This window comes from Cystoisospora suis (assembly GCF_002600585.1).
Source record: "Cystoisospora suis strain Wien I chromosome Unknown contig_5295, whole genome shotgun sequence".
In the NCBI taxonomy this organism is placed as follows: domain Eukaryota; phylum Apicomplexa; class Conoidasida; order Eucoccidiorida; family Sarcocystidae; genus Cystoisospora; species Cystoisospora suis.
The window spans coordinates 1-22,383 of NW_027158085.1; the positions used below are offsets into that span (position 1 = coordinate 1).

Here is a 22,383-nt window from a genome sequence, read left to right on the forward strand (position 1 = left end):
TTCTTTTCGCTGCTCGCTGGAAGGCTTCGGTGCCCCAGGTGGCGGTCTTCCTACTGTGTCGGCACCGAACGCTACGGACGCCGCGCGGTCCCCGTGTGGTCGAGCATCTGCGTCCGAGTGGCTGTTCTTAGGATCCCGCTTAGGCAGGTGATCTTGTGAAAACGAAATTGAACGGATCCGCGGGACGTTAACAGAAGGGAAGCTGACCCACGAGGGGCCCGAAAAACGGGTGCTTAGCGCCTGGTAGCGAGGGTCATCGGCACTCTTTCTAGCCTCCTGGGATTCCCCCGTCGCATTGTCAGGCAAGTGAGATTCTTCGCCTACTGCCTGCCAGCTCGAGTACATCCATGGAGGCATGTAGCTTGGATCTAATGTCCCCTGCGACGGTGCGGTGCCCTCCAAAGGACCACTGAAGGGCGGCGAGCCACCGTTGCTCAAAGCCGCCAGACCTGCCGGAGGTTGAGGGCGTCGCTCAGGTGGTAAGTAGTCAGTTGGGCGAGTGAACCGAACAGGCCGCGGCGTCGTGCTGCTTGTAACGGGTTCTGTGAAACGCGCGGTTGAGGTAGTTGTCGGAGTGCGCCGATCTGGTCTTCTGGTGCGAGGCATTGGAAGCAAGGACGTGGATTGCTGAGGAGCCTCATCAGCACCAAGCGGTAGTAGGCCCCTCGGTAGTGAGGAGTCAGCACCCGGTTCTCGGGACGACTCTTCAGGCACGAGACCGGGAAGTGCTCCGCTTCCCAGTTCAGACGCAGGGATGTTCGCGGTCGAGCGGCGGCCTGTTGCGGGTGGGCTGGGAGACCCTCCAAGCCCCTGATCGGGAGCGTCGACGGACTCCGGGACAGCTCCGGGAGGCGGTGATATGCTACGTGGCCCCGGGGTCGATTTTTCACTCGGCTTGGGGGGTGGTTTTTGGACAGGAGCCACAGGGGCCGCTCGAGGCCTTGACATAGTTGGTGCACGAGGAGCACCTGGAGGTGGCGTGCCTCCGTACCTTCGTATCTCTCCCCTTCCTCCGTACCCACTCCTCGGTGGGCTCCGGGACCGAGCCATTTCAGCGGCCGGCCTCGGACTCGCAGGTACCCGGCCGTGAGTCGCCTGGGGCGAACTGCCGCCGACTGTTTCGTGCTGGGTCGCCTCAGGGCCGGGGACCAGCAACGGCTGCGGAACAAAAGGTGGCGGCATGAAGTAATACTGCGGCTCGTAACCGAAGGGAGGGCCGAAGTACGGAGCCGGAGGCCAGTATTGCGGAGAAGGGTGGCCTCCGTAAAAAGCCTCTGGGCCGTAGAAATCACCAGGCAAGCTCGCATTTGTACGGGAGGTTGGGAAACCCATCTCCCCTCCGAAAGGAGCGCTGCCATTGTCAGCACGACTGTACGGCCCTGCCTGAGGCGCCGGCTGCCCTTGGGACGTTTTAGAGTCTCTTCCCTTCACCCCAGTCGGAGACGAGGAGCCAGGGATGCCTGCCTCATTCCGGTTACTGTTCACGGATGACGTGCTCGGAGGGTCTCTCGCATTTGGAGACGACGGAGCCCCCGCGTCTGGCGGACCCCCGCTGGTTCCGACGGAGCTGACGGCCCCCCGAGGAGGGGCGGTGTATGTTATTCGGAGTGGAGTGCTTTCGGATTTCGTCTGCTGCGTGTTGAAGTCGATAAAGGAAGAAACAGATGGCTTAAGACTTGTACTGTTTGAAGCACAACGGGAGAGAAGTCCCCGGTGACAGAAATACTCTCGGTACTTCTGAACGGCAGTCGTGACAAGATCTCTCTTGGGAACCCGTCCAGCCGCGTGGATGAAATGCAACAGCACTGTATCGAAGTCGTCAGCAGGCACATCCTCGAGCTCAAGCCCAAGGAGAACATCATTGTTGCCTTCAGCGGTCTCCTCGTTTGAGTCGGACGAAAGAAGCGCCTGGTAGAGATCATCATGAAGGTCAGAGAGAAACCGCTCGATCGCTCGGAGCGCCGCGTCCTCGGTCACGTTGCCGGACGCGCGGTCCTCCATCAACAGGCTCATACGATCACTGAACTTCGCTGCACTTTTGAAGTGAGCCGCTGGTAGGCCTTCATCCTTTGGCGCTTTTCCTGTTCGGGCACGCATGCAGAGGGAGAGCTAGCGAGTAGGGTCACTGTACACCATAAGTCAACGCACAGCCTCAGCATTCCTTACGAATTTGCAGACAGTCCGCGCGTGTTGCGGATGCCTGTTTCCGTACATCTAGTGTAAGCTTGAGCGGTAACACGAGTACGGCCAAAGGACTACGGGCACCGCAAAGTGGGGACAAGTGCACTGAAGGAGTACATCAGTTTTGCCATCACTGTGGTAGACGGCGGTTGCTCTCACAGTGACTATGCGGTGAAAACCTTGCTCCGGTACCGCTAAAGTTAGCAGGACTAGCTGTTCGGCGCTGTGGTACCTGAAAGTCCCCCCGGCCGTGCCAGACCATGGCAAGCGGCGTCCACCCCGATGTAGCCTCGGCACCTGCTCCTTGCGTCCCATCTAACCAAGACTGACTGATAGCCTCCCCTTACCAGCAGTGAAGATGGTTATGGTGCAGATCACCAGGTGAAGAGCAGCCACAACATTCCATGGTGACAAGCAGATTTTCATCGAAGAGGACAAAGGTGAGACAACAGGCATAGGACGGAAAGGCAGGAAACACTCAGTGCTTTTACAAGGTGAGACAACAGGAATAGGACAGAAAGGCAGGAAACACTCAGTGCTTTTACAAGGCAGGACAGCCTGCCGGGCCTTCGGCTCACTAAGGCCTCGAAATGGACGGAGCCCCTGCCTCCGAGCCGTTTACTCTGAGACCACGGGTGATCGCCCACCGTATTGCCAAAAAGCTGTCAAGAGGGGACAGACACATACTCAGAATCAAAGCACATCTGCAAGCACGAATCCCGTTGAGGTCAAAAGCATGTTTGTCTGCCAAGGAGGTCACAGTTTAGTGCCCACTCCGGGTTGCTCTTACCCCGGGTTGTAGGCCTGCCTGCGAACTGCGCCTGAGATCACGACACCTCGATGTCAGTTAGGGCCACGGTGAAAGCAGGTTCACTGACAGCAGATTAGTGGGAGAAGCTCAGAGCAAATGAGCTCCGACATGCTACCAGCTCGGCGACCGCCGACGGAAATATCTCGGCCCGGGAGTCCTGTTGAGTGGGACCTCGTGTTACTGAAGCGCGCGGTATACAGACAGCTGGACATTCAACTGGCAGACGGCGTTGTCTGGACGCGGCGCTCCAAATCACCGGCCTACGGGAGCATAGACTTGCTGCACCACACTTAGTACACCACGTCTGCGATCGTAGCGGCAAACTGGCAGGTGCCTCTCCCACACCCAGGGTTTTCGGCAAGTGAAATCATTGCAGTCTGCGGCCCCTCCGATGTTGTCTTTAGAACAAGACTGTCCCTCGGTGACGTGGCATCCGAGTTAACCAGGGCTCGGCGGAATATGTGGATGTGTCGATGAGCTCGCGGGGCTGTGCTGGTCAGGAGAAAGACCGCCAGCACAGCCCCGCCGCTAAAGTGTTTCCCAGCCCACATAGTGAATGATATCTCACACAAACAGCAGACCACGCTGGGTCGTAGCCACCAATCGGGGCGTCTGTTCATGTGTCCACTGTGGACTGGAGCGGCGTTGCTGCAGTCGCGTTGCAGTCTACTGTCTTGAGTTGGCTTTGTACAACATACTGTAAGGCAGCACTCCCAAAATCTCACTGCCGACGGGAAGTGAAGTCACTATTTGTACATGCCTGGTCGTGACAGGACACCTCACGCCAAAGTTGCTGGAGCGACGTTGCCTTGGTGATAGTCCTCCTTATCACCCCGGGATATGTCGTGCCACAGTTGAACAGGTAGAGATTAAAAAGTTGTGAGCGACAAGATCCCAGTTCTTGACTAAATTTTGTCCTTCCACGCGTGTCGTCGAGCTCGTTCACGGGGTTCACGGTCTGCTTGACGGGGGCTTGGGACGAGCAATCTCGTGTCTGAGGCTAGCTGGCAGACAAGCTGCAAGTCCGGTCTCATCAAACGGTCGCGAAAACAAAGTGGTCCACCCGGTACCGTCTTTGGAGCGGAGGCCGCAACGTTGCAGAGCACTTCTGTCGGTCTGCCTTTCCTGACTACGGGCTGAGAGGCGGCGTCGCAAACATGAGGGTTTCCAGCTGTTTCTCCCTGCTTGTGGCCTGCGCCGCTTGCAAGTCAGATGCTGCCCGGCTCAAGTTTTCCGCAGATGAAGACCGGGATACTGCAGCACAGGGTGGCGCGCCGCCTGCTGTAGTGCCCCTCTTATCGATCCCAGAAGCACCGGGCGCCCCCTCACAGGAGACCGTCTTCTCAAAGCCCACAGAATCCAAAGAGGGTTCCCTTTCAGGGCCGGGTAAGCTGCGGTGGTGGCAAAGGCCGTCAAGGTGGTCCCTGTTTCGTGCTCGACACCGCACGCCTCGCAGAGTCGGTGCGGATGCAGGAAATGTAGATGAGTCAGCCGACCGGAAGACGATGCACGATGTACCCAGACCACCGACGGAATCCGAGGGTACCGTGGCCGTTGCAGAGCAGCTAGCGGCGCTCCGTTCTTCCCCCGGCGTAGTACTTGGCTCCAAGGACGACAGCTTTGTTCCTCCGAAGTCGACAGAGCCATCCGAGCCGTCCAGTTCACCTTATGCTGGACTCCGATGGTGGTGGAGGCCAGCAAGGTGGTTACGGCTCCACACTCCCTTCCTCTTCCCTCGGCGTCGCATGAATCAAACAGGAGCGACCCAGGAGGTGCGGAGCCGCGAGAGTACTAGAATAAGACTCCTCGAACAGTTTAACTCATCGTTGCGTCGGTTCTACTCAACCCGCATCCTCCCGGCTCTCAGGCGGTGGATGGGCCAGCAGGTGCCATTCCACGTCGGGGGCTTTCGTCCAGATTTGGAGTTAGGACAGGGTTCGGTTTCTGTGTTCGCGTGGGCCCTTCAGAGGCAGCAATTGCAGCAGGTTGGCAGACCTTTGAAGGAGAAAGCCAGAGCCATTGCGGACTATATTCTGCGTCCAAGCAAAAAGATTGTCTTCACTCTAGGGGGTCGGCAGAATCGAAATATAACTCTGACACCCAATGCCTTCCTCGGTTCTGGCGGCTTTGGGACTGTGTACAGCGTAGACCAGGAGAACGGAGAACAGCTCGCCATCAAGGTTGTCACTACCAGCATAGAGGGCCTTGAATTGGAAAAGCTCGACGAGCAGTTGCGCCTTGACGTGGCCTTGCTAAAGCGTGAAACGAATATGCTCAGGTTCTTTAAGAATGAGAAAGCTGTGGACGTGTATAAACGCCATAGGCTTGTTCTCCCACTGGCCATCCTGCGGCTGCCGGTGCAACGGGAGTTTATAGTTCTCGAAAAGAAGCTACTTGTACATAACATGTTCTTCCTCCTCCCCCTTGCGGCCGGAACTGTTGAAGAAATCGTCGCTCTCTTCGACGACAGTCCTACCGGCTCTGTCGCGAGAATGTCGGTGACAGCGCAGATGGTCAAGGTGGTTGCCGGACTGCATAAAAGAGGGCTGGTCCACGGCGACTTGAAACCTCCCAATTTCTTAGTAACCAAGGAAGGCATCGTCCTCCTAACAGATTTCACGTATTTGTACGTGGCTGGAAGGTCTACCGCGGTACCTGTTTTCACTTCTGCTTTTGCGAGCCCGGAAATGATTCGAACTATCGAAGCAGATGCCGAGATGCAATGCCACCCAAGCATGGACTCGTGGATGCTGGGAATGGCAGTCTATTACGTGTGGTGCAAAAAGTATCCTTGGGGCATCACCATTGACGAGGTGACTCTTTTTGACGTCAAGAGAAAGATTAGGGCCGGTAAGGACCGGGTGCTGGATTTTTCTGGATGCGGGGGTATCCCGGCTTCGGCACAGAAAACTATCACTATGTTTTTGAAGGACAACGCCGAGCATCGCTGGCTTCCACAAGACGCTTTGGAGATGCTTCCTTCGTTCAACGAGTATATTCGAGACGTCTCGGCGACAGCGTCAGAAGACTTCGCAGCTGGCAAGACGTCTCCGCAGAAACACGCGCGGAAACCGGCTCGAACAGAGTCAACGCGAGTTGGCTCGGGGGTTACAGGCAGTTTGTAGTCATTTTGTCTCCAGAATGCTGCACCTCGACATCAGATGGCATTGAGAGCCAAAGGGACATAGTATACAGAAGGGACAGTTAATGACAGCTTGTGGCCATGAGCGTCAGTCTCGACGCTGCTGAGATGATGTCCACTTTTTTGTACTTCTTTGGAGCACGGAGGTGAACACGCTTCGGAGGCACTATCCGAGTGCACCCCGGAACTCGGCTGGTGCTACGGAGTGCGCAGGTGTAGCCAGCGCATAGTGCTGCGGTATTCTCTCTATTGTGTGAATCTTTTTGAGCGGCTGTTTTGCAAGTTTTGACTGCTGGAAGTGGTCTGCGTGTGTTGCCAAGCATTCGTAGTGTTGCGAAGGTACTTAGCTACCCAACATTGGAAGTCTTTCCGTGGCTATCGACTACGAGACTAACCCTTTCCACGTCGGGAAGAAGAAAATCAGCACGACACCACTCGCCTTCAGCGTGTGTGGCATCGCCCATCGAACAGTGCACAACTTACTAGCAGGTGCCAGTTTGATAGACACCCAGTCTACGTGCAACCATACCACAAAACCTTGGTTCTACTTGTGACCACTACGTTGGAACCCGATACCACTTGGCGTTAATGCGTCCTGCAGTTGCGGGGTTTGAATTCAGCCTCTAGTTCTACTCGACGCGGCCAACTTCAGGAACCCTAGTGCGAACAATATTGCCAAACCGCATAAAAAAGTTGGCGTTTAGGTTTTGGGTTTGCTAGTGAACAGGTTCGCGTTCTCGAGGTCTGTGCAAGCAGACACGGCAAGCCAATTCTTGGGATGCCTTAAAATGACGCAATCAACAAAGTTTACCAGATAAGATTGTTCGGAGATGACACACATCAAAAAAAGAAATTCACGGTCTCAACGGACAGCGAGCACATCATGAAGAACAGGCGCCCCTCTGTTTGGGCACTGCTGTACACAACGATTCGAGATCAGTGCACATGCCGCCGACATCACAGCAGCAGCGACGAAGCAGCAATGGAGATCGCCACGACCAGAGCCGTGAATCCTGTCGTTGCCGGGGCACTGCTTTTCACTCCTGCAACACGAGACGCAACACAGGACACGTTTACGATGGGCCAATCTCGTCAATCGCAGGCCACTTGCAAGCTGAATGGTCAGAATCGGGTACCTACCGACTTCCTCCTTTCGCAGTCCCTCTGCACGAAAGGAAGCACGGAAGCATCGAAAGCGAAATCCGTCGAAGACGTAGAACTCACAGACCAACATCGAAAGCTGTGAGCGTTTGGGGGTCAACCCTAGACCTACGAACGGTGGGCCACTTACGTGTGGTCTCCATGTCTTGCCAGCCGTGTCGGTCTGCCCGCATCACAGGAACACATCCGGAGAATATCTTTGATATCGAACGTTGCACATAAACAAAGCAGCTACAGATCCACTCTCGAAAGAAGTTGTCTGAATACTGTGAAAAGCAGCTGTAGCCACTTACGGAGAACCTCCTGAGGTTTAGCCTCCTTGACTGTCTCATCTTGATTTTTCATTTCATCCGCAACCTCCGCAGCAGCCACCTCCTCTGTCTCCCCGGCGGCGGCAGGAGACAATGCCTCGCCTTCGCCCGGCGCAGATGCCTCGGCGCTAGGCAACTCAGCTGGCGCAGGAGTCTCAGCAACTTTGCCTTCCTGCTCGACTGCGCCCTCCTGTACTGATTCTGCTGGCTGCGTGGTAGCACCACCAGCCTCTGCTTCGGTGCTCCCGTCTTCACCTTCTGATGTACTCGGTGTTCCCTCGCCGGCTCCCTCGGTTGCGGAGCCGAACGCCTCGCTCTCGCTCGCACTGCCTTCCGCGCCCTCGTCGCCTGTCGGCGACACTACTCCAGCCCCTGTCAGAAAAGCAGAAGTGCGACAGGCGGGTACTCCGTGAGACCAAGTTATGCTCATCACATAAGCAGTCTGCGGGCACTCTGATCCTTACCTTCCGCATCTGGGGCGGCCTCATCAAGCAGCTGGTTCTCAATTGGCCCCTGGTCCGAAACGACTCGGACGCGGTCTTGGTTGAACGAGGCGGGAATCTCCGCGACTGACGCACGTTGATTAGGAGCGTAACTGTGTTTCCTGATGCTTCTTTTGGCGCTCTGGATTTCGGCAAATGATGCCGGCAAGCTAGCAGTGTCATTCTCGTCTGGCCTTTCCTGTTCGAGGTATGATAATTCAGTTGCAGAGTACGGGTCAGGAAGGACGTTGTCCGTCACCTCATCCGTGTCATCTTCAACTGAGCTGTCGGTCTCGTCTTCGAAGCCGTCGTCGTCAAGATCCTCGTTTTCGCCAGCCTCGAGGAACGCCGCCTCTGAATCGATGTCCTCAAGGTCTTCGCTCTCCTCAGGATCGAACGCTTCCTCTGGAACTCGGCCCTCGTCAAAGTCGTCGTCGGCGGCGTTGTCTGCTCCGTCGCCGACTTCTGCAAAAGACAATTCGTCCTCACTGTCATCATCTTCCTCGACAGAGTCTTCAGTGTCCTCAGATGTGAAGCCAGGAAGGCCGCGCTTGAGAGAGTTCTCCTCCGCTGCATTATGGATTCCATGGTTCTGCTGCAACAAACTCAGGTCCGCAGCCCATCCCAGTTCCGCTTGCAGCTGGTCACGCAGGCGTTGCTGGCCGTCAGCGGACAGCTTGACATCGCTTAAATGAGACTCTGCCGGGTGACTGTTGAGACCACTCGACAGCTCACTAGCCGATATTTCATTAAGTGATGAGATGTCAGCGTCATCAGAAAATCCGTCGAGAGTGAAAGCCTCGGACGCGGCGATGACCGCAAGCCCGGCAACAACAACCGAGGAAAAAAGAGCGAGCTGGAGTGGCGCTGGACGCGTCTGCTGCTTCATCGTCGCGTAGGGGGGTTCAATGCGCGAATGACAAACACGTATCGCGACGCTATTTTCCGCGAGTAAACTAGAATCTCCTGTCTGGTGTAGGCCCGAATGCTCCACTCTGCCGCTGAAGACAACTCCAATAAGCTATCGAGCAAGGGTGCTGTCGCGTCTTCCAAGACACACAGTCTGCCAGGGCTGTGAACGATCACATCACTCGTCCACGATTACGCAGCAAAGTCAGGTTCTTCAGTGATTACTCTTTCTAGTAAGGAAGGCATGCGCTGATATACAAGATCGACCGAAGTACATCCGACCACGCTGATAAGCTTGCCCAGACATTGGCGGCAGACACCTCGCTAGCCACCACAGTTGAGCGCTCCGCTCTGTCCGTCCCTCTGACGGGTACGCTGGGGCGAGCTAACCTCAAGACACCAGCGCAAACTCTACTGTGACGGTGACTCCGTCGCCCGTCTGCACACAGTCTTCGCGTTCCAACTTAAGACGAATGACCTTTTCAGATTTTTAGGCTTACTCCTTTCGCGTCTGCGAACGTCGTCTTTCTTCAGGTTGTGTGGCAGTACTCAGCCAGTCGTTACATGCGACACCCGGAGACGGGGTGGCGGTAGCTTGCCATGCCCCCCAACAGTAGGGAACCCTGGCACCCGTTGCCCCCATCAGAGCAGTCAAGAAAAGATGCAGGCCACAGCTGGCCCGGCTCCCCGTTTTCTTTCCGACTGACTACCGCTTGCCGCTGTGACGGATTGACTCTATTAGCCACCGCTTTCCGTTTTGGGGGCTCCGGGGCAGGTACGGCGTCGTCAGATTTCGCATTGCCGTGCTTTTGTTCTCTCGGCCCACTATTGAGCGCATTTCTGTTCTCCGTGAATGCTTCTATTTAGACAATCCACAGCTTCTCAACCAGTCACTCAAGTCATGGTCTTTCTACACAGTGACGTCGCTGAGCGCATTTACATTCCTGACAGATCTGTGTTGCTCCGGGCCAGTGCCTCGTCGGCCGTCGGGAAATCATGCGTGCATCTGCGTGCGGTGAACGCGATTACTCTCGTGCATCGCAACACTGTCGTCGCGAGGGGGCAACGAAAAAGCTGTCTACGGTCAACGGGTATGCCTGCCAACTATCTGCACGAAGAAGGACTTCTCAGGACACGTCGTCAAGAGAATGGGGCACTGACCAAGACAGCATTACGCACTGGAGTAGCGGCGCTTATCTCGCTGTATACAGCTGCGAACCGGCAAAGCCGGCTCTAGGCCAAGAAAGACGATCTGAAAGGAAAGTCGCTGTTTCGGAAAGAAAAGCCGTGCGCAGGCAGCGAAGCGGCGACGACTTCAAACTAAAGGAGCAGAAACCTGGACCGCGGTTATAACAGAAATCTCTAGTTCCGTATGAATTCCCCAGGTACATGCGTTAAAAAAAAAAAAACACCTATTAGCCAGATGGAAGCCAGAATCATACGTCGCGTTCACAACACAACCGTTCTCTCGACCGCCGGTCAGTGCCTGGATACCTGCCGGGAACCTCATGGACCACCATCACCTCTAATTTTGGCAGTGCAGTCCAAGTTGCGACAGAAGAATACTGTAAACATTTCTTGCACCTCACTGCCCTTTTGATGAAAAGCACCTGACAGCACTTACGCAGAGTAGCCCCCGCAGCTACAACTCCAAACAGTGCATGACGGACAACTGAGCCAAATCGGTTCTCCACACCACGGACACAAACCGCTAAGCTGTCGACTGCAGCAGAATCCCACCATACCACTTTATGGCGGAGAGTTGAACTGACACATGAACTTAATGGTGGCTCCGCGCGCTGCGGGAATAGCTACCAGGGTGCTTCATGATGAGCTGGAAAGCCAGTCTAGCATCTGCTCTTTAGCGACCTCGAATATGGCGGTCGCAGCGTCCTCACTATCATTCAGGCACGGGACAATGCGGAGAATTCCCCGGCCAGCCTACGAAGAAGACAGGGAAAAGCAGTACCAGCCGATAGGGGATGGGGCCGGAAAAGTCCCATGGTGACTGCGGAATGCGGACGGCTTCAATGGTGATCGCCTGCCCGCCTGTCAGCCTTCGCTGCTCCGAGCACCTATAAGCAACTGTTTCAAGAGCACTCTGCTTTGTCGCGCGCCTATACCGAGAAGAAAATATTCTGTTTGCTTTGTGTGCAGATGCGCCGTGCATGACCACAACACCTCATCCACGTCCACGATTGTCGCACTTCTCAGTCAGCCTGTACCGGCGTCAATTCGGCTGAGAATTCGCCGCATGGCTTACAGTAAGCTCCCGGAAGCGATCACGGTAGTGACCGGCCATCTCCTCCATCGTCTCTAGGCAATCCGTTGCAAACCCAGGCATCACGACGTCCAGCACACGGTACCCCGCAGCAGCTAATGCTTTGAGACGCTGCAGAAACCGACGCAAGCAGACTGCTATTTCTGTGACTCGTTATATGTTCAGCTTGCACGCCCCCTCTTACACCCCCTGCACAAAGTAGCTTCTCTTTGGTTCACAGTGATAGTACCTGCTGGTAGTTGCAGCCTTCATGAAGTTGCTCTTGGCCGACACAGAGTAGACATTGCATGGAAACGCGTCCCCAGCCTCACACTACTGAACTACACCGAAGCGAATTTACAGAGACCGGAGGAACAGAGTGTTGGAACATCTCACTCTCCCTCGGCATACACCGAGCCTTGTCCAGCTGAGGTAACTGTCTGCTCACTTCATCGATGTAAGGCTGCGTCCAAGGAGCTGAGCCGAAGCGAGACTGGAACACTACCTCGAACTCCTCCGGCTGCAAAGAAAACACAGGCACCTACAAATTTCAGCAACCTGGCATTTCAGCGTTGCCGGCACCAACTCAGAGCTCGCGCACTGGCAGCAAACACTGAGAACTCGCGCGTGTGACCCGTTTCTCCAAGGTAGCACTCGAGCTACTGCGGTAGACATCTGCCGTCAGTCAAAGTGCGGGCAGAGCTCGACTGCCGCACACACCGCTGGAACCGTTGGACAACCAGACACCTCCACGAAGCTGTTAACTGAGGCCGCGCCCCTTACCGAAAACACCCCGTTCAAACCGTAGTAATAGACCACCAGTTGGTTCTGCTACCTGGTCGTTCTCCTATCGCTCTTCCGTCCCTGGCTCGCAAACTTCTCCTTTTCGTGTGCGGTGGCTAAACGTACTGCTTCATCTTATTGCGACAACTCTGAATTGGCCTCAGGCTCTCTTCACTTGCACAGAAGTCATGCCTACCCAAGGGTCTGTCTATACCCGGGCTCCACTTTTTTTGGCGTACGGGGCTTTCCGACGCGCTGCCAGGCAACCAAGAAGCTCCAGCGCATGCAGCTCGCTCTTCCAGCTGGTAACGAACAGCTGTTCTCGCTCACCTTGAGCTGAAGCTCCTTGGCGACTAGCCGTGCAGTCTTGAAGCACAGACACTCGTAGATCTCGCCAGCGTGTCTGCCCTTATTCTGTCGGATTCCATGAAAGGAAAACATTAATTTTTCCGCTCGACCAGCGCGCGTGCTAGACGCGGCTGCCAAGGTCTCGCTGTCCCCCTTGTCCACGGTAACCTGCTGCTGCGCCCAGAAACGGCGTAGGGACGACGCGAGAGCACTAATGTATGCCGGGTGATCCGCATAGCCGCTGAGCAGGCGGAGATCTGGCATTACACTTCAGGATGAAGTGTTCACCACGAGGAGCACCACAGAAAGACGAAATACGCAACGGAACAAACTACATTGGCCTGGTCAGCACAGTTACCGAGTAGGCAGGGAGGGACACGTGCACCCTGCACAGCGAGTAGAGGATGTGCGCAACAAACTGGACGTATACGCTGAGGTACTGGGGGGAGGAGTGGACACACCAGAAAAAAAAAGGTCATAACGCACGTCGCAGTCGTTCCATGAAAGTGAATAGCCAACGCTCCGTACTGTGGGGCTCAATGCTGGGTGCAGCCATAAGGTTTTGAATGTTTGAGCAGGACTCCTTAAAGAAAATCTGAAAGATGTACAGACAGAGCCAGCAGGTAATCATCCCTCATACCAGCTGACTGAATATTGACCGCTATAGTTCGTGGACTTGCCTGAATGAATTCTCCAGTCAAGCAAGGGCACCACAGGCCGTTTTTTACCGGAAAAGAGTCGCTGGAGTGGTGCTGTACACTGCTGAGCGCACGTGTCTTCCGTGTGTAGATCTGTTGTACCTCTCAGTCTAGAGTGTGTAGCGGGAGATCTTGTCGTCGGTCAACTGGCCACTCAATTCGCTAGGAGCACGTTCTCCGCGCAGGCAGAGACTACACCAGGATCATATTCACGCACAGCACCCCTTAGGTGAGCTAGACTCTAGGACTGCCTGGGCATACCATAGCCACAAGACCGTGAATAAAGATGCCATGGATACGGTGGGTCTTCTAGACTATCTCCAGCCTCGCTCATAATGAAACAAGACGTGGGTGTTTGCCTGCTGTCTAGAGGCTCCTTACCGCCACTGCATTATTTCACCTAGGACAGCGTCGTACGCTGAGGAAGTCGTGGCTGCTGCTGTCTGCGGGTAGAGAGGAAGTACCAGTAGTTTCCGGCACCCGGCATCCCGAGCAGCTCTGAGGACGGAGACAACATCAGGCTCTCCGTAGCGCATCCCCATCATCACTCGCACACGCGTATGGCTCCGAGACGAGCCATTCCCTTCGCTTCTTGAGCCAGAGGTCGCTCGACTTGTTGCAGCAGTGCTTGTACCTGATCTGGTGTATGCCGATCCATTTGCTTCGTCGCGGTTTTCTCTTTGAGATGAAGTCGACACCAGGGCATCAGGACAGTCATGTCCCTTTCTCGGGCCAATAGACGCGTGTAAGGCAGCACCTGGAGACTCCGCGTCCGGGTCAGCCGGTGCGTTCTGTGACTGAAAAGAGGTCGAATTTCTGTGTATACACCCTCCGATTTCTTCGTCGCTGCGGAGTGATCCAGCGTCCTGTGTACCGATAAAACGTTTCTTACAATAGTCATCAAAATGCTCTTGAACTTTTCGACGGAGTGAAGCTGTGAGGCGTACAAGGGGCGCCGGAGCATAGCTTAGGTCGTCCTTGCGCTCTCCCGTACCGCTTCCTCTACCCCCGTGCTGACGTAAGACACGCCGCACTGCCACCGACGTTCGGTCTTCTTCATGAGCGTCGCTCTCGGAATGACTCTGCGTGCAGGCCCTCGGGTGCATGTTAGGAGTGTTGCTACTTGGTGAATCCCTTGACGAGTATTCTCGGACGTCTGCGGGCGCGAGGTGGTGAGCTACCATCTCTTCGTGCAGGCCCATCTGTCGCGTAGCTGGGTTGCTGGAGGGACCTCCTTTGATCCCTAGTTTCCTCGTGCTCTTCACCTCCGGGGAAGAAGTGTCTTGTACCCTGGCGTCCCGGAGAGTACGAATTGCATTCGGAGAATCAGCCGACACAGCGCCTGAGTCCCGTCCCTTGTGTTTGGTGTGGAGAGGGACGGAGGCGTTGTCAAGCAAAGGATACTCCTGCTGATGATCAGGTGGAGAAGATGCTCGATGGGAAAAGCGGCCCGGTCCATGTTTAAAGCCAGGAGGACCATTCAAATGCCATATAGAAAGATACTTCTGCGCTGATGCGTCTGCAAGTATAAGAGATACAAGGACAGGCAGTGAAGTGTCGCGGAGCATTAGACTGTCCTCGATCTTCGGAGAGGCAGCTACGGGTCATACATAAGCAGGCGGTGTAGCAGAAAGGCATTCTATCACACTAGACCCCGGCCACTCCAGGGGTGTGTGAAATTTCACCGGGTTCGCCCGTCTGGGGTCGGTTGTTTCTTTGACACTGCATGCATAAAGGTTCACTCGGAGACCTTGAGAACGAACGACACATTGCAGGCATCACAGAAAGAAAAACAGCTCAAACGTTCTCGGTACACCACTGAAATTTACTGTCATGAATCTAGTGGGCCTGCGCACAGAGTATAACAGAAGGAAAAAGAAAACGCCGTTCAAGACGGGCAGCGCGCAGAGGGGCTTTCCTTGAGGAAGTTTTCTGAGGAGTGACGTTAATGCATGAAGGACGTCGCTTGGCGGGGAGGAAACATGACTCTCGGATTGACTGTAGAGTTCTGAACGCTGACGGACTCCATGCTATATAGAGAAGGCCCTTACGCTGCGGCAAACGTTATCTAGGTTTCCCAAGTGGAATCCTTCTATAAAAGAAGGAAATAAAGAAATACCACACAAGGAGAACGGTAGGAACCACGTCACCCCCTTGAGGGGAGAGCAAGAATAGATGAACGGGTGAGTGGCGCATGCCCTGCCGGCGCGGTGGGCGTACAGCTTCGAAATGGAAGGATGCGACCATGACGAAGCAAGAAGCGTGCTAAACAAGGAATTTCAATCACCCGGTGGTCACCCAGGAACTCTGCAGATAATCAGAACAGGAGGAGAAGAAGAAAGGCGGACAAAGCGCACACCGACAGGAAACCCTTGCACTGGGATCACGTACACGAGTTTCCTAACATAAAGAGACTCCCACCATCTTTTGAAAGACGACGAGAAAAAGACACTAGTGTATATGCAGATCGGAGAGGCCCAGCATGACGAATAAGAGGAAATCTGTGCTCTTTTTGACATAAGCGAAGTTTGGCTGACCCTGAGGTGGTAGTAAAGCTCCTCTATATTGCTGCATTCAGATGAAAGGATGGAGTAGCCTCAATCATCTCCAGGTAACCCTCAGCAAGGGGAGATGGCTCCGTCATGACCATCCCAAATAGCGCTCAGACGCTGTACTGGCACCTACTGTTGTCTGGGGAACGGACTATGCTAGCATATATATGTGCTTGGAGAAAATCACTCAACTTCTTAACCCCAGGGGCAGGTCGTTCACCTTTCCTAAGAGTTCTCTGGTTCTTTGTATTTCCATGGCTCAGGTCTACTGCTACCCACCGCGATAGGGCAGGTGCATGCAGTCGGGTTTGACGTGTGAACTAACGAATCCAAACAAAAGTGTAGATCACAATACGAGCTGCCACACTTCACGACCTGATACGCTCCAACGCAGGTACATCAGGGCATTTTTACGAAGAATTACTCCACAGGCTAGTGTTTCTGTTCTTTTCGCTGGAGAACCCATTCTTCTCCCGTGAATCAGTTGGACTTGTAGACGTGTCCAGTCGAACAAGGCAGTGTGTTTGCATGCGTGTATTCATAGAGTCAAGCAGGGGATCAGGCCACATGCCAGCCGGTCCGACAGTCTCTAGTTGTACAGGAGATGAGGCTGAAAGAGAGATACATATGAAAAGAGACTGAAGCGAAGGCGTGGGAGAAACTTACGATTCAAATAGTTCCAGACTCGTGTGTACGTTGGTCTTGTTGGACTACCGAGGTTCACCAACACCACGCATATCCGTGTCGGCTCCTGTCCCATGTCTTGGGCTTCTACACCCTTCAGCTGCCGTGCCGCCACTTGTGCGCAGCTGTCAGTCCACTGCGGCAAGAGGAAAGACGTATGTCTCTTCTGTCTAGAAGTGGCACCTACGACCGAACTGCCGCTCAATGATGATGAGGAGGAGCTGCCCTCAGGGGAAATAAAATCATTTGTGTGCTGCTGAAGGATCTCTTCCTTCAGATGGATGGAGGGGTCGCTAGGACCTTCTTTCTTGTCCTTGTGTCTCTGTAGAGAAAGGTCGTCCATCTCATCTGTAATACGTGAGGAGGAAAGAGAGACTCCGGTGTCCTTCTTTCGAGAATCGGATAGAGTAAAATCTTCATCTTGTTTCTTACCGGAGGCAAATTGACGTAGATATGGACTTTCTCTGTGGAAAAAATACATCAGCTTTCTCGCTTCAGGGGTAAGATTTTGATACTCATCTTCCCAGAAAGCGACCTGCTGTTCCAAGTGCTCCAGTCGTTCTGTTTCTTCTTTGTCCTTCCTCCCCAGTAAGTCTCCTTCTGTGTCAAGAGTTGCATACTGTGGAGAGAGATCATGCGCTGTGGAAGTCCGACTCCAACAAGGTACCTGATGATCAGGCGGAAGGGACCGATCTTGCCCTTCTGCTTGTTTTCCGTGTATCATGTCTCCTCCTCCTGCTGAGGAAGAGGAGGTGGTCTTCTCATCAAGTCGCCGTGTTCTTTTGGTGGAGTGGCTTCGTGTGGAATTGCCGCGACCTGATAGGTCAGTGTCTGCCAGACCAGAAGTTCGAGAGAAGAAGCAACGCTGCTGTCTTGAAGGACGGAAAGATCGCGAAACATTCTTGTAAGGAGAGAGTGGAAACAAAGGAGAGATCAAGAAAGGAAAGGAAAACCTCCCAGACGATTCAAACGGAGCTTTAACTTGGAATAGTTCAAACTGATTGCCCATACCATTCCCTCCGCCCGAGTGAACGGCACAGTCAACCTCGTGAAATACAATGACATTTGAACACCCCGTCGCTTCGAAATAGACCGACGGCTGTCCTCGTGAAGCTGCGTTCCTCTGTTGGGTGATAAGGTGCCCAGAGACATGAGTTTCCTGAGGCGAGTCGAGTAAGCTATCACAAAGGAGGAAAGAAGAGTTCTGCGTCCTCCAGCCAGTTCGGCGCCTGGTCGAGAGATGGGTAGAAGCACATCTTTTCTCGGAGAAGCGGTTGGCAATGTCCTTCATCACCCGCTGTGGCAGGCTCTCCTCTCTAGGATAAGGAAAAGCTCCGATCCTGCTGGGAGGCAACTTTCCCCCCGGCGAAATCCTTATCATCCTTGGAAGAAAAGAAGACAGAAGTAGCCGAAACACTCCCGTGTTTCATGCCTGTGAACTGTCTTCAAAACAACACCGAGAAAAAGCGTACTCCGAGTGGGTTAGTTCTCCGTCGATGAGTCCTGTCATGAGAGGCTCGGCTGAGGAACGTTTTCCCTCGACTGGCCAGTCGGGGTCGGCTCATGTCGTAAACTGACCCACTGGGACCAAGAAAGGAGGCGCAGCTAGGAAATCGATCTGTCTTGCAGTGTTCCAAGGTGCATGCGACCCCGCCAAAAGACTTGCATGCTCTGAAAAGAGCCTATCTAAATCACGTGCCAGAGCACGAGCCGCTGCTGTCTCTCTTCCCTGTCTGCCGTCTCCGTCCCCCACCTGGCATGATTCACGTTGTGGTACACGGAGGGGATCTTGTTTTCACCGCTGGAGGACGTGAGGGTGCCAACGTATCCGTTTCATTCGGCTGGCTTCGCAGTAGCTTTAGCCAGAGAGTCTCCGAGCCCCGCGAGCCGGTGTGCAGAGCCGCGACGCTGGGTGCCCTTTAGAGACCTTTTGTCTTGTCGAGAGTTGGAGTAACGAGGACGTTACCCGGCAGACTTGAAAGCGTCTTCTTTCATCGTTCACGGTGAAACGTACTACACGCCGTAGAAATTCTCTTCCGACACGAGCGTGGCACTCTCTCTCCCGTCCCATTCCGTTTCTTCTCACGCGAACGTTGCAGGCATTTGGATAGGAAGTAGAAAGTAGCATTCGAAGCAAACACCTATGCCGCCCGGTTTTTTTTCGCTGCTCTAAAGAAGTGGATTTGATGCCTCGGGTACGAGAAAGTGACTGGTGCTCGAAACACAGCGGGGAAGCAAATAGCACACAATGTACACGCACCGGGAGGCTATGGTGAACATCGTGGACCCGAGGCCCTACTTCGGGTGGAAAGATTACTTCTACCATCTATGCTCTCATTTGGTTGCCACAATGGTCGTGTGTCAACAAGCTTGTTTCGTGCCTTCGTAAAGTCAGTTTTCTTTCAGTCTCCTCCCTAGGAATCCTCTCTCCACCACAACGCTGTCATGTCTAGAGGCTTTGCGGAAGCCCATGGTATGTTTGCCGTACCCTGCCAGTGGATTTTCTCTTGGCCTGTCAGGCGAGATAGACAAAGCGTAGGTCTGAAAGGCATCCCAGTATCGGAGAAAGGAAGAAGTCCAAGAGTGAACGTGAAATGAGGCCAGCGGGAGAACATCCCATAACGGAGTGAGGGAGAATCCACCGCACCAGCGGCAGTACTGGCGTACAAACTGAAGGCTCTTGCGAGTTCGTCGGGGATATGTTATCTGGCATGCTCGACTTCCGCTAGCTCTGTGGTTGAAAGATAGATGCGTTTCCGTATTCTTTCTGTTGAAGGAAGATAATAAGCGACACGAACAGGAAGGTAAACCTGTCCTCTCGGAGGCTCGTCCCACACGCCAGAGCTTTCTTCAGGAAGATTCGGCATTGTCGGCGTGTGTAGACAATGGATGCCTGGTCGGAAAGAATGGTACCTGCAGCCAGGAGGCGTCTTTCAACTGACGTGACCCTCTCGAGTTTGTTTCTTCTTTTCTCTTTCTTTCTCTTTTCACCATTCAATCCTTCGCGACTGGGTTCATCAAACCAGCTTCCGTTCACAACTGGAGCGTTAGCCGTACATTTTATTCCTGTGTCCTCGGCTTCTTCTTGCCTCTCTCGTTCCTCAGTTACTTGGCGCGAAGATTGCCTGAAGCGTGACAGTTACAGCAGGCCTTCACTCGGCCTGCCGTCATACCGCTCTCACCCCGGTGTCGGCGGGGCGGCGTCTCCTGCTCAACCTCTTTCTTTCCGAACAGCTTTTTGCCAGCCGAAAGGAAGATCTACCTACGAAAAGGTATCAAACAGGAGAGGAAAAGCGCCCTCCAAGAGAGAGAGTAAACTTCCTTCCTCGTTTCTTCATCGCTCCATTGCTCTCCAAGAGAATGCCTTCTCACGGGCTGGAGGTGTCGCCGAGTCAAACCTGACAAAGAAAGGTCTCTCTACAACAGTGGCAACAGGGTGCCCGTTTTCATCATCCTCACGATACTCTTGTTCGGACTCTACACCTGCAGTATCATTAACATCGTCCTCTTCCTCTCCTGGAACATACTCTTCACCTTCGCCTTCTACATCATCTTCCCTTTTCGCACGACCTCCTCCCCTATCTCCCCGACCGCACCCGCTAATTCTCTTGTGCGGCCCTCCGTGCAGTGGTAAAGGTAGTGTGGCAAGCCTCCTTTGTCGTCGACTCCGCCTGGAGCATGTCAGTACTGGAGATTTGCTCCGTGAATATCTCCAGCAACAGGCCACAGCAGAGTCTAGTCTCGCACACGGGAACAACGAAGAGACGGAAGAGAGCAAAGGCAACAGGGATAGGGAGAGAAGTCATGAGACAAGTAAGGATGCTGCCGAGGCATTAAAGAGCGGAAAGCTGGTTTCAGATGAACTCATCTTGCAGCTGCTTCACGCTCGGCTTGAGAGCTTGATGCGGGTCGGGAGAGGAGACGAAAAGGAAGAGGAGGAAAAGGAGGGAAGATTGAAGAACTCTGAGGCTTATGGGGTGGTACTTGAAGGGTTCCCAAGGACTGCAAGGCAGGTAGATCTCCTTCGTGCAATCAACTGTCACCCAGGTGAGGAGCGAGGACTGAGGGAGAGAACAGGAAGGAGGTTCGCTATGTAGTCTTCTCGCCAGCGTCTTCAGGCACCGTCCAGCGGGGTAGGTTACGTCCCGCTTCACATACAAACATCAAATGTTCACATATTCGCATCTATGTATAGCGTGTCTTTTCTCATCTAACGGATCCTTATAGATAGATGATGCAGTGAGCGGAGGACACGCACGACGATGCGGAAAAGGAGCATGGCCTATAGCCGCAGGAAGAGCGGAGAAGGAACGTCGCAACAGGGATGATCATGCCACGAGGAAATTCCTGGTAGTTTTCTGTTTGTCGTCCAAAGCCTTCGGAGGGAGGCATGCAGGCTGGACACCGAGCGCCAGAGGGATTTGCCTTAGCCTGTATACACCTTGTTCCCAGGGCTCCTGTTCCAGCCCATAACCGGATAGCTTTCCTGGCTAGTTAGGCACACTCCGCACTCTCACTGCGGCTCGCAGCCCTGTATATAGAAGAGTTGTGTGTAACAGAAGGTACGTATACACCAAGGTGCATCTCTTCACGAATACTCAACAAACAGTGCTCGTACCTTGACAAGCTTTCAATGACTTCTCTTTGGTTCCTTTTCTGTCAGACGCGATTGTCGCTCTGGAAGTGTCGGACGCAGTTCTTTTCGAGCGCATGGGCGGGCGGCTCGTCAACCCGAGCACTGGAGAAGTTTACGGGCTCGCAAACCCTCCTCCGAAAGAGCTTGAACACTGTTTGGTCCGGCGCTCCGACGATAGCGCTGAAGTCTTAGAGACTCGAATCAAGATCTATCGCGACAGCTGGCAAGATATCTCTCAAAAACTTCTCCCCGGACAAGCAGCATCTACGCTCGGAGGAGGTACCTCGAACGAAGACGGCAGGCGAGAGGAGAATGAGGGGCTGCAGGAGTCGACGCATGATGCAGTCGAAAATCAGGATATCCTTGCTGTAATAGATGGAGGAAAGTCTGTCGAGGAGGTCTACAGTGACGTTGTATCCTTCTTGAAACGAAAGTTCGGAAAAGACAAAATTGTCGAGCGATAAACCTGAGGTGCCGCTCTGTTGCCTGCTTTTAGTCGCATGTTAAAGTAGTTTTAAAGGTTGCATATATATATATATATACATCCTCATGTATCTGTGTAGACAGGGGGAAGCTACCTGCGCCATATCTTCATGGTGTATATTCACAGAGGTACGGGGCATGGAAGAATGTTTTTTCGTCTGCTTACACAGAGCAAATGTACCACCCAAGCGCATATGTTCTGTTCGCAGGCGCTTCTCGTCCGACTTCTCAGGGATAAACCATAGGCGCCCCTCAGGATCGTATGTGTGTGTGTACCTGTACGCGTATATGTGTGGGTCTGTTGAGATTGTTGTGCTAGCGGAAAAGACGCCACAGTCACACGAGCAGGTCTGCGACGTATCCAGGGCACCTCTCAGAGATGCGGAGCTATGTGGCTACGTGTACTTGCCTAGGAGAGAACCAGCCATGACCGTACAGATCTTGAGAGAATGCACTGTTCTTTTCTCTACCCTTTGACGGGGCTTGTCCACCTTTTCCGTTGTTTCCAGACACACTGTTTGGGTTGTCACTCATTCGTTCTCCCTCATTTCTTCCTGCTCTCCCTCCATCAATACTGGACGGGAGCACGTTTGTTTTTCTTCATTTGTGGTCGAAGATGAAAATATCCCTGCTATTCTGATGCTGCTGTGAACCTGAATCGGATGACCCTGCCTTTGAATGACAGGCCGGTGCAGATGTTTTTCTCTTCTCCTGCATGAAAATCACATCCTTTGTTTCAGCGCTTCGTGATAACTTTCTCAACTTGAGACTTAGCCGGCATTTCCACGAGCTTTTTCAACAGACTATCTGAATGCTCCGAAGGAGGGCGGAAGAAAAGCGCACACATATTGCGAAGAGTTGTTCTTCGAGTCGAACCAGATGACGAGTGTGGAAGAAGGGACGGGTTTCTCAAAAGAGAGCACTACCAAGGCAGCAAATGCG

At 53.8% G+C, this 22,383-nt stretch overlaps 4 protein-coding genes across 4 annotated transcripts; 1 reads left to right on the top strand and 3 right to left on the bottom strand.

Annotated features, from left to right (window-relative positions):
- Positions 1-12: 12 nt before the first annotated feature.
- CSUI_009094 (uncharacterized protein) lies at positions 13-2,896 on the bottom strand (the record flags this gene model as incomplete). The annotated part of the gene is made up of 2 exons (XM_068069213.1): positions 2,529-2,896; positions 13-2,081 (listed from the first exon to the last, which is right to left on the bottom strand). Coding segments are annotated over exons 1-2 (2,178 nt in total), but the record flags the coding sequence as incomplete, so codon positions are not given.
- Positions 2,897-6,861: 3,965 nt separating this feature from the next.
- On the bottom strand, positions 6,862-9,414 carry CSUI_009095 (rhoptry protein rop6). The gene is made up of 5 exons (XM_068069214.1): positions 8,071-9,414; positions 7,589-7,978; positions 7,426-7,458; positions 7,275-7,298; positions 6,862-7,177 (listed from the first exon to the last, which is right to left on the bottom strand). Exons 1-5 carry the CDS (start codon positions 8,975-8,977, stop codon positions 7,092-7,094), a joined length of 1,440 nt encoding a protein of 479 aa, XP_067918804.1. The 5' UTR covers positions 8,978-9,414; the 3' UTR covers positions 6,862-7,091.
- Positions 9,415-10,303: 889 nt separating this feature from the next.
- CSUI_009096 (protoheme ferro-lyase) lies at positions 10,304-17,904 on the bottom strand. Its single transcript, XM_068069215.1, has 7 exons — positions 16,305-17,904; positions 15,307-15,393; positions 13,468-14,605; positions 12,371-12,656; positions 11,706-11,777; positions 11,261-11,389; positions 10,304-10,938 (listed from the first exon to the last, which is right to left on the bottom strand). Exons 1-7 carry the CDS (start codon positions 17,701-17,703, stop codon positions 10,822-10,824), a joined length of 3,228 nt encoding a protein of 1,075 aa, XP_067918805.1. The 5' UTR covers positions 17,704-17,904; the 3' UTR covers positions 10,304-10,821.
- Positions 17,905-18,084: 180 nt separating this feature from the next.
- CSUI_009097 (adenylate kinase superfamily protein) lies at positions 18,085-22,243 on the top strand. The gene is made up of 2 exons (XM_068069216.1): positions 18,085-20,369; positions 20,986-22,243. Exons 1-2 carry the CDS (start codon positions 19,208-19,210, stop codon positions 21,420-21,422), a joined length of 1,599 nt encoding a protein of 532 aa, XP_067918806.1. The 5' UTR covers positions 18,085-19,207; the 3' UTR covers positions 21,423-22,243.
- The last annotated feature ends 140 nt before the right edge of the window (positions 22,244-22,383 follow it).

Bases quoted from the DNA above. Each gene is read 5' to 3' on its own strand.
- CSUI_009097 (XM_068069216.1), top strand. From the start codon at position 19,208: ATGGATGCCTGGTCGGAAAGAATGGTACCTGCAGCCAGGAGGCGTCTT. The intron at 20,370-20,985 runs GTGAGGAGCGAG...CTTTTCTGTCAG, and splicing joins TGCAATCAACTGTCACCCAG to ACGCGATTGTCGCTCTGGAA.
- CSUI_009096 (XM_068069215.1), bottom strand. From the start codon at position 17,703: ATGATAAGGATTTCGCCGGGGGGAAAGTTGCCTCCCAGCAGGATCGGA. The intron at 14,606-15,306 runs GTACGCCCACCG...TTATACTTGCAG, and splicing joins CATCCTTCCATTTCGAAGCT to ACGCATCAGCGCAGAAGTAT. The intron at 10,939-11,260 runs GTAAGCCATGCG...TCTTCTTCGTAG, and splicing joins ATCGCTTCCGGGAGCTTACT to GCTGGCCGGGGAATTCTCCG.
- CSUI_009095 (XM_068069214.1), bottom strand. From the start codon at position 8,977: ATGAAGCAGCAGACGCGTCCAGCGCCACTCCAGCTCGCTCTTTTTTCC. The intron at 7,979-8,070 runs GTAAGGATCAGA...CTTTTCTGACAG, and splicing joins GGCCGCCCCAGATGCGGAAG to GGGCTGGAGTAGTGTCGCCG. The intron at 7,299-7,425 runs GTAAGTGGCCCA...CCTTTCGTGCAG, and splicing joins GCAAGACATGGAGACCACAC to AGGGACTGCGAAAGGAGGAA.